The sequence below is a fragment of the Sinocyclocheilus rhinocerous genome, unplaced genomic scaffold, assembly GCF_001515625.1.
Source record: "Sinocyclocheilus rhinocerous isolate Xijiao unplaced genomic scaffold, SAMN03320098_v1.1 scaffold727, whole genome shotgun sequence".
NCBI lineage: Eukaryota > Metazoa > Chordata > Actinopteri > Cypriniformes > Cyprinidae > Sinocyclocheilus > Sinocyclocheilus rhinocerous.
This window is the reverse complement of record NW_015663495.1, coordinates 206,503-217,843: the sequence shown is the minus strand read 5'-3', so window position 1 is coordinate 217,843 and position 11,341 is coordinate 206,503. Positions and strand designations below refer to the sequence as shown.

The following is an 11,341-nucleotide window of genomic DNA, read 5'->3' as shown; positions in this document are numbered from 1 at the left end:
TTTTTATATTTTAGACATCCATCAATTATGGTGATGAAAAAAATGATTCGCCATCTCCTAATTGGATGTGCCTTTAGAGAGAAATGCACGGATTACATAATGAAAGAGTTTATTTTATTAGGAGTCTATTTTCGATTTGAATTATTTCGTTTTAGAGTAGTAATTTAAAGCTTTCTATATATTTTGATCATGTCTGAGTTTAGGTTCATCATTGTGAAGCGCTCCTGTTCAAGCCCGAGACGGCAGAAAGCGTTTGTTTTCTTTATTTTATAAAAGCACAACGTTTTGTTGATATTGTGAGTGCACACAAATAAAACTAGACCCTTTACAGTTTAGAATAATGTATTACTCTTACCTTTATGAGCAAAAATGACTGCGTATTTTAAGTTGTTTCCACTGTTAGAAATAAATGCAAGTGATCGCGCTGGCACCTCCATGTCCTGCAGAGCCCGCTTCAGCTTCCACTCCTCCGCACAAACGCTTGGATATGCGTCTAACAGCGCACATTTATATAGGTTAAACATTTAAACTAACACTGTGATATACTTGAACTGTTTTATATATAGATTTTATTTTAGGCAAGTCCTGATGATTTGAGAAGGCTAAATTGATCAAACATAGGCTATAGACTATGATCAATTCACTGTCTGCCGCTGGCCTTTACTTAAAAAAACAAAAAAACTTACATTTAACGAACAAAAAAATACTCCCAATGTTTCTCTAAATTTACTTTATAAAAAAACGAAACGAAATATAATCACTTTTCCATTACATACAAAACTGAACTATTTTAATAGCTGAAACAGTAGTATAAGCTTTTTTTGGGAAAAGGGGACAAAAGACGGGCTAAATCCACTTCATCCAACCTGTTTTGTTCTCATCTGTGAGCATGCTCTTGATATATGTATTTTAGGTGTGTAAATGTATAATTGCCTTTTAATTATTTTTTCAGTTTTATTTAAATGTGTAGTTAAAACAACTAAAAATAAATGTATTTTAAAGTTTAGAATTAGACAGCCTTTGCACACAGGCTTATGCTGACAAAATGGAACCTCAAGGTTGATATAGGAAAATGTGTGCAAATGTATAGGGCCCCATTCCTATATTTTGCCTGGGGCCCCCAATTCACTAAATCCGCCCCTGAAAACACCCACAAAGTAGGTTTAAGTTTGCATTTTCTTCAGTCACTGCACTGGCTATAATTATAACCCTAAAATCAGGATTGGGCATGAAATAATATCTTGTATGTGAAAACAGGCTGAGAATTAAACAAGTAGTTCTAATCTGGCTTAGAGGAAGACAGGAGTCATGTCTTTGTGGCAATTTTTCTGCTGATTAAGAGTAAATACAAGACTTCTGCACCTTACAAACACTTTTTAAAAGCAAAAATGCTTCGAAAGGCATCATGTTTTGTGCAAACAGCCATTATTTTTGGAATCAGCGCCTCAAATAATAAGAAAGCATACATATAAGAGGCTGACAATTAGCTGAATATATAGCCTACTTTTTTAATTAGTGACACTTAGCCTGCATTTTAAAATCTTTATTTGAATGTGGCAATTTACATTTTTATTTTAAAACCTTTATTTGAATATGGCAACATAATATTGTGCTCTACAATATTCCTATGAATAAATCTCTGACAGAGATTATCAGCCAATCACTGTGTGCATAGTCGAAAGTGAAATAAAAAGCGCCCATCCATAAAAAAAAGTGTCTCACACGGCTGAATATGGATATTTTTCTTACAAAAATGCATCGATTTTATTCCTTAGTAAAAGTTTGTCTCAGCAGCTTTGTGAACAGGTTTTAAAAGAAAACTCTTAGCTAAACTTTTACTGCTATTTAGGAGAACTCTTAGTGGTAAGATAAAATGTTTTGTAAATACGGGCCCAGGTGTTTGTTCTCATAATTACATGCCATCTACATTGCAAGTGTGTAGCACAGCAATCCAAGAACACTCTCATTATAACCAACAAAGCTTGTTCATCATTGCACGCTTATTGTGCGTGCTATAGACGGCTTCACTGATTATAATGTGCGTGTTTTAGTTTTATCGTGTCACTAGCAGTGTAGATGGGGAGTAACTGAGCTGACAGGACTGTGTTTAGTATAACATATGACTGCTGGCTAAACCTCTCCCTACTGATATGTGCTTCGCTCTCTTATGCCAGACTCCTGCAGCGCACGAGTAGTTGAAGGCAGTGGACGAGGACTTGAGCGCAGGCCAGATTTGACAAAGCAATGGGTCATCATCCGCAAACAATCCCAGCATGGGCCGCCATCTGTTTATGGGAGAGGACAGAACATGGATTCCTACAGTTTGATAGTCTATACTACAGATTAGAGGTTGTTCAATCATATTACATTTCCAGTCTAAATTGGGAATAAATAGTGCAATGATTCTATTTTAGTTGAATAAATATGTAAGACTGTTGTGATGTCCTGTTAAGGAGGCTACTACAACAAATGTTTTATTTTTGCAGGTTTTATAATGATAAAGTACCAACCAATCTAAGCTATATATATATATATATATTATCAAGTAATCGTTCTCTGGTGTACATTTCCATTATGTTAGCGTAATTATGGAATATGAGAACATGGGGTTCCTATGGTGTTGAAGTTGAGAAAACACTGTAGCATCCTTTAAATATCAATATTTTAGGACTGAATTTAAAATATAAAATGTCTTGAGTGGATGCATTGTGTATATCATTTGGTCACATTAACAACTATTTTGACATTTTTTAAATTAGCATTTAATCTTCCTCCTTTATACTAATTATTTATAATGTATAATTATAAAATATATTTTCTTTAAATACAAATTAGAATGAGATTCTCTATTTACTCCTAATTAGTTCCTCTTTTGTAAGTCACTTTGGATAAAAGTGTGTGCTAAATACATAAATGTAAATGTAAACTGTGAATGTAAGTTTGCATAAATAAATATAAAGGTGTAGGAGAAAGTTAAAATTGAACAGTAATAAAAAAAAAAAATCTCTAGTTATGATGTCTTATAAATTTAGAACTTTTAATAGAACATTAATGAACTGCATTGTGTTTTTTTTTCTAATTACATAAAATTCTGATTGACAAGTGGTTAATCTTTAAAAATGTGTAGTGGTGTCATTGCAATAATATAGTTCTTTCAATAATTGCATTGTAAGTGGCAATTGTCAATGTCAAACATAGCCTATGTAGCTTTTACTGCTACTGACATGCATTTTGTCATAACTGTTAATCACCGTTTCCTTACACCACACACAAATGCTTCTCAAACATCATACTATTTTTTAAAGTCCCCTATGGTAAATGCCAAGTGGAAGAAACCTGTACTACGAGGAGTAGTCTCAAATTCAGTCAGTGTCACATTCATTAATTTGGTTATGAAAGATGTCTGGTGATTTTGGCAAGCTTCAAGTTGTGAATTTCTGAGCTTCACACATGGATGAATCATTAGTGATTGTGTTAAAGTTCATTAATGAACAGAAATGTGTGCCTTTGAGGTTTCAATCCTAATGGAATATAAATTTTTTTTTAAATTTGTTTAAAAAAATTGAAATATACCTATAATATTACATGTAATATAGTCTATGCTATGTTCTTCAGTCACATGAGAAGCCAACTGTAAAAAATGAGATATTTTATTTGTCATATATTTATGCATGTACACCAGCAAAATAAAATGCATATCTATGATTCCATCGCAATTTCGGTGAACAAATAGACAGCATTCCTTCCCAAGATGCCACCTGCAGTGTGTGTCATGACGGAACATAACAGAACATAGCACGTATTTGGGGAGAGTTAAACGTTTGTCTTTACTGAAATACTTAGAAACATAAAAAACAGCAAAGAACAAATGTATCACTTTTAAAAGGGGGGGGGGGGGGGGGGGAACGTCACTTCCCTTCGGTTTCTTCTCGGCAACATTCCTGGGTGCTTTCGGCACACTGGTGTACTTTAGTCATGGTTTAAGGTTTTTTTTCTCTCTTATTTAGTGGTTCATCTACAATAGTCACTTTCTTATCAATGTTTTTTGGAGGTGATGTGGGAATAAGGAACTCTCCGCAGTGTTGCTTAAACACAGCACATTAAAAGTACATAGAACAAACATTTGGGCACCGAGTTTTATATACATTAGATCTCATGTATTCTGTAAAGGCATCCATTTCTTTTAATGCGTCTTTAGCATTACAATTTATTCTCAACCATGCGGGGCAACATCGTAACCCCCTATTCATCGTCTTTTGCCTGTCCACGTAGGCTACTGCAGGTATTTTGTGTCATTGTCAAGAGCAAACTGATTGACGAGAGTATGAACTAGGACAAAGCCAGAGACAACCAGAACAAGGGGAGAAAGAGAACGGCCAATACTTGAACGGTGGATCCATGAGCCTTTAGACAATACTGGTCTGATTTGGGCTTTTTGGAGCACTTTTTTTTCTTTCTGTTTGGTGCTGTAGAAGGTCCCAGATTGTCCAGCAGATCTGGGTTGATTTTGTCCAAGGTCTGGTCGAGGTTGTTGGACATGGTTCCCAAAGGACCGTCATTGAGACTCTGCTTATTATGAGTGTCGTTTTTCGTTCGCTCCACCTCCCGAAACTTGGTCTTGGAGATGTTCTCCTTCTCTTTCAGGGGATTGTTGGTGATCTGTCGGCTGTTGTAGGATGAAGGATCCGGGAGGGACTTACTGGAGATAATGGAGGATTTGTCGTTATCCGAAAGACAGCACCTGGGAATGCTTTCGACAAGAGGATCGTCGAGCGAGAGGAACTTTCCAGAGCGTGCCTTGGTGTTGAAGATACTGGTTTGAACCTGTGACGGGGAGTCCACGCATCCCTCCAAATCATCGCTTTTCAGTCGCTTAAGGTCCTTTCCGGTTAGAGAGGTCGGAAGGTGGCACTCCAGCTCGGAGCTGGACCCTTTGAAGCGCTTGAACCAGTCCCACAGCGGCCTGGCTCGACAGTCACAAATCCATTGGTTTCCATTGAGCCTCAGGTACTGGAGGGACACCAGCGGGTTCATGGCCTCTCCTGTCAACATCGTGAGGTTGTTGAAAAAGAGAAACAAGGTGGTCAGCTTGCCAAGGTCATTGAAAGCCTGCTGTTGCACGTGTATGATGCGGTTCTGGTGCAGGAGCAAGCGGTCAAGGTTGATGAGACCTCGCAGCATGTGATCGGTCACAACCTTGATCTTGTTGTTATGTATGAATAGGTAGGTGAGGTTGGCCAGGTCCAGGAAAGTGTCGTCGTGCAGCGCCAGAAGGTTATTATCCTGTAGGTAGAGATACTGAAGCGAGAAGAGTCCTCGGAAAACTCCCACCGGGAGCTCAGACAGCCCGCACCTGTGCAGGTGAAGGGTATGCAGCTTGGTCAGACCCCGAAACGCAGTGGGACTGATGATGCGAAGGTTGCCGTTGTCACCTATGTCTAATTCTTCCAGTCTTTCCAACCCGTAAAAAGCCCCCGCCTCAATATGGCTGATGTTATTCGAGTACATCCACAAGACGGTGAGGTTATGCACTGAACTAAAGCTGGTCGATCGGACCACTGTCAGTTTGTTGCTCTGGAGGAATATTCGCTGGCTTCGGACGGGGATCTTGGTGGGAATGGAAAACAGACCCTGCTGTTGACAGGCCACGGTTGGCCTCGGCTCGCTGTAGCACACACACTTTGCTGGGCAGCCGTTCATCACTGGCACCAGGTTAAACCATAACACCAGGCAGAGGAGGTGACCACCTGTTGAGAAGAGACAAAAAGCCAAGGGGTCAGTTCAAGGTCAAGACATCAGCTACTTCATTTGGCAGGAGACATGATTTCATGTTTGCTGTTAAATCTGTTGATCTGCTGAACAATTTTACATGAGCTGGAAAAAGGGGAATGTTTAACTGTGATCATGTAACACATTTTTTTTAAATACTTCTAATCAGCAAGGATGCATTAAATTGCTCAAAAGCGACAGTAAAGTAATTTACGATGTTACAAAAGATTTCTAATTCAAATAAACAGTTTAACGGTCTAACTATCTATTTACCAAAGACAAAGAATACTGAAAAATAAAAGGCCTACATCAGTTTCCACTAAAACTATTAAGCAGCACAACTGTTTTCAACATTGATAATAAGAAATTATTAGCATATATCTACATATATTTGATTTCTGTATTATAGATATACTGCATACATACACATTTTTGAAGGATCAAATGACAATATGACCCTGAACACTGGAGTAATGGCACCTGAAAATTCAGCTTTCATCACAGGAATAAATTACATTTGAAAGAAAATTGTAATAATATTTCACAATATGAATGTTTTTTTAATAATAAATAAATGCACCCTTGATAAGCACAAGAGACGTCTTTCAAAAACATTAAACAATCTTAACCTTTCAAGTTGCTTTGGAATGATACATATCACAATTGTAAAAATGTATTCACAAATCAATTTAAATAAAAATGTCTTAAAGCTACATTTATAATGTGTATCTAACATTAATATGGGTTAAACAAACTGTATGTAGAAATGTTATAATAGAAACGGAATAATAAAAAGTAAATATTTCCATATATTTTCATAATTTGCTTTGCTTTTAGTGACAACATAAAATGCATTTTTTTCGACAATATAAAATGCATTTTTATTAATAAATAACATTTCAGAGTTTAACTACATTCATTACAGTACTTTTAATAATCAACACTTTATAATATCAAACATCTATTACAATACTTTTAATATATAGCCTATCTGGGAAAAAAAGATGCACATTGTAAAGGAAATAAATTGTACAGTAAATCTCTCCAGGAAATTACTTCACCTTTAAATAATAAAAATTTAAATCTAATATAAGCCATTTCAAATGAGTTAAAAAAAAGCATGTATTTAATTCAGACACCGCAACCAAATGTGCTCTTCTATACATTCAACAGCTCTAAGAAGCCTGCTTGCCTGTGAGCGCACAACCTATCTGTACTTGTGCCTGCATGTATGAATGCTACCAGCAAAAATTTGTGCCGCGGGATCCATTCCCATCCATCAGCCAACGCAAGCGAGAAAAGTCAGCCAATTGAGAGGACCGATAGATGAAACATTGGAGGGAGCCTTGAACGAAATTAGCTAGTGCTAATAGCAACGATGGAGCTAATCACATTCCTGCATGGTGTAAGGGTTGACATTTAGTCTGTCCAGAGGAAGATAAGTGTGCTGTGGGTGTTCGATGCGTGGTTGGGTGAGATGGGGCCAGGGGAAGGATCTGAGTCTCATGGGAGTATAGCGAGTGTGAACATGCTTGAAGTGGTTCTGGTGTGTTACAGATAAGTTGGCCTTCTCTCATCTCTGATCTGAAGCCCAGTGGTGTGTGTGTGTGTGTGTGTGTGTGTGGATGGATGTGGCACAGATGTGTATGAGGGTGGGTTTATCCACTGGAGGCACTCAGATAAGAGATGCTGGTTTTATTCATTCATTCTTGAGGCCAGCCATTATGTAGACCAGATGATAAATCACGACCATCAATGAGAATTATATCATACATCACTGAGACATTGATTCAGAGAAATATTCATCTCTGGACAATTTGAGCTTCACATGTCAACAGTCCTCAATATATGATTCTTCTGAAGCCTTCTGAGAATATCAACTAGAAAGATATATAGATAGACATGCAGAGAGAGAGAGAGAGAGAGAGATGATGAACCAATGATTGATAGATAGATAGATAGATAGATAGATAGATAGTGAGGGGCACAGAAATGCCAAATGTAATACCGTATTGGCCCGAATATAAGACGACCCTGATTATAAGACGACCCCCCCTTTTTCCAGATGTACCTTTTGGAAAAAGGCTTTTTAAAAACCAAATCTTGTTTTTTTCTCAGTAAAACACATTTTGTCTTCAATTATTTTCATATTGCATATTTTTCCTATTTTAATTTTTGTTTTGAAAGTATGGTAAAAACTGGTAGTTTGGTCCCATCATGCTAACGTGACAGTCAGGATTCATGCAGCTGTAAGGTTTTCTTTTTCTTTTGTTTTTACTCGCGATCTTTACAACACGCATTACATTACGTATTTCATGGCACACTCGTTTTATGCGTATTTGGCGCCACCTAGTGTTGTGGGTGTATTATTGACATGTCAAAGTCTAGACCCTGAATATAAGACGACCTCGTTTTTTCAGATGTATTTCCAAGAAAAAAATATCGTATTATATTACGGTCTTATAATACGGTAATAATAATAATAATAATAATTGTCTATGTATGTTTGTCTAATTGACAAAAAAAATGATTATGTCTTTTAATTGGTTAAGAAATAAAACCTGCTGGACAATAACCAATAATTTGTAATCTATAATATATTTGAAATATATTTTCCTAATGACAATTTTATGAATATGTTTGGTTTATATACTACAAACACTTTTTCAATTTTTATCACAGAATAAGGCAGAAAATATATTTTATAGCTTCTGTACTGTAATAAATGCTATGTCAGTTAGCACTGTATCATTCATATACTTTATTACCTGGAGAAGACTTGAAAAACACACATAAACCATATATTGTCGCATAGTTAATAGTGAGAATTGGTTCTTAAAATAAAGTGTTACCCAAATGAAATACATTTAGGTGTATAGATGTCATTTTTGGTGGGATAAGAATTATAAACCACCATCCAAACAAAGCTCCTTTATTCATATTTACTTTGAACGCACAGCATTGCTCTTGTGGCTTGGAAGCTGGTTTACTAAAACTACTTGCTGTGTGCACTATTTAATTAGTCAGTTTTCAAATTTAGAGAGAAAACAAATATCATCATTCAAAAAAAAAATTTATATATATCAATAAATCACATAATATTATTTCTATCTCAAATGTAAAGTGTCCTTAAGTTATGGAAAGTTAGTATATAAATTAAAAGTTATTACCGTACTGGCCTGAATATAAGACGACCCTGATTATAAGACCGACCCCCTTTTTTTCAGATGTACCTTTTGGAAAAAGGCTTTTTAAAAACCAAATCTTGTTTTTTTTCTCAGTAAAACACATTTTGTCTTCAATTATTTTCATATTGCATATTTTTCCTATTTTAATTTTTGTTTTGAAAGTATGGTAAAAACTGGTAAAATGTACCAACAATCACATTTAAAAAATATACACTTTTTGATATACCATTAAAATAAAATAAAAACAGGTAGCCCATCTGAATTAGGACATTTAGGCTATCCATCTAATAGTAGCCTACCAAAATCTTATTAACAGTAGAAGTTAAATCTTACTGTAGTCTTAAAATCACAAAGGGAGTTTGGTGTCATCAGGCTAACGTGACAGTCACGACTCATGCAGCTGTAAGGTTTTCTTTTTCTTTTGTTTTACTCGCGATCTTTACAACACGCATTACATTACGTATTTCATGGCACACTCGTTTTATGCGTATTTGGCGCCACCTAGTGTTGTGGGTGTATTATTGACATGTCAAAGTCTAGACCCTGAATATAAGACGACCTCGTTTTTTCAGATGTATTTCCAAGAAAAAAATATCGTATTATATTACGGTCTTATAATACGGTAATAATAATAATAATAATAATTGTCTATGTATGTTTGTCTAATTGACAAAAAAAATGATTATGTCTTTTAATTGGTTAAGAAATAAAACCTGCTGGACAATAACCAATAATTTGTAATCTATAATATATTTGAAATATATTTTCCTAATGACAATTTTATGAATATGTTTGGTTTATATACTACAAACACTTTTTCAATTTTTATCACAGAATAAGGCAGAAAATATATTTTATAGCTTCTGTACTGTAATAAATGCTATGTCAGTTAGCACTGTATCATTCATATACTTTATTACCTGGAGAAGACTTGAAAAACACACATAAACCATATATTGTCGCAATCGTTTATTGTCTTCATGTTTCATCAATTATGGTTTATGCTTGTTATTCAGCTTAGCTACAGTGATAACTGGATGCCTTTGTCCATATTAAGGATTTCCTGCCACGTCAAAAGTTATTACTACTTCTCTGAGTCTGTTTTGGACTTTCAGCACGAGAGCGCTCTCCGACTTCGAGTATGAATGAAACACACACTGCAGGATACGAATAATACGTATCCAAAATGATGTGACTATCTTGTCTCTTTTAATTTAAATCTAGATTTATTCACACTGGCTCTTGAAAACGTCTACATGAACACATTTGCCAAAATAAAGCCTGTCTGTCTGTCTGTCTGTCTGTCTCTCTTTCTTTCTTTCTTTCTTTCTTTTTTTCTATCGTTCTATCTAGATGATGGACTGACAATAGCTCTATTTTGTGACCATTCACCAACTGTTTCATCAACCGTCACGTTTACATAATCAGACCAATGTGTGAGATTTTCACGTACACATACAGAAGGCAGAGGAGCCTGTGGACGCTCCTGCGCGGCTCCCTGAATTCTTCTCCGTCCCTCAATCTTGCAGCTTGTTAAATAGAGCTTGCTTGAGGCTTGACAGCATCCCTGTGTTACACTTTCCCTCGAATATCCTCCCTCTCCCTCTCCCGCTCCTGTCATCTTCCACCAGTGAGCTGTCAGCCTTCCTCTCCGTCTTTCTGCTTCACAGCGCTTTTCTTTCACCCTCTCCGACGATAAAAATATTCCATTTCTGCGCTTTGAAACGTTAGGCTTCATGAATCTACCAGACCTCCTGTTTTATTTTCTAGTCATTAGCGGACTATCCCCACCCACACAATGCACGGCGGAGACCCACTTTCAAAGCTCCCTTTTTTTCATCTGTAGCCGACCGTTCTAACCTTGGGGTTCCTCGGTGTCTTTCATCTGTTTAGTGCTGAGTAAAGCTACTCAAAATGTCATAAGCCATCCTCCAATTATTTTGGCGCATTGTCTCGTCCCCTGGACAGTCACATAGCCGTGTCCTTTATTGCCGGGCGCCCTTCACTGTAAAGGCCATTTGGCAGACATGGACTACATACGAGCACTCAATGTTTTTCTACCTCGTCTCCATCAGTATGCCGGTCATGCCTCTCCTTTCTCTAATCCCAGTAAGGAGCCCCGCTTTGCCTTTTTATATTTCTGTTTTTCTCCTTTTCTGTCAAGGGGATGCCAGTATCCTGTCATGCCATCGAAACAACAGCCCATTTCATAACAAGTTATTGCATTGCAGCCACAATCTATATAGTGGCATTCTCAAAATGTTTACCGACCTATTAGTTTTGCATTACCTCTGGTATTTTTCTAAACTCAAGAGAATCACTCATAATAGTGGTGGCGCTCCAGCCGACCGCTTACTCATTTTGCAGAGAAGCCAAGCTGCATT

The 11,341-nt window shown here is 36.6% G+C and overlaps 1 protein-coding gene across 1 annotated transcript in view; it reads right to left on the bottom strand.

Moving 5' to 3' along the window:
* Positions 1 to 3,890: 3,890 nt before the first annotated feature.
* Positions 3,891 to 11,341, bottom strand: part of rtn4r (reticulon 4 receptor) — a 109,473-nt gene continuing 102,022 nt past the window's right edge. Inside the window, exon 2 of the mRNA XM_016539217.1 lies at positions 3,891 to 5,747. Coding sequence (XP_016394703.1) covers positions 4,330 to 5,747 — 1,418 coding nt within the window. The 3' untranslated portion in view covers positions 3,891 to 4,329. The remainder of the gene's footprint in view (positions 5,748 to 11,341) is intronic.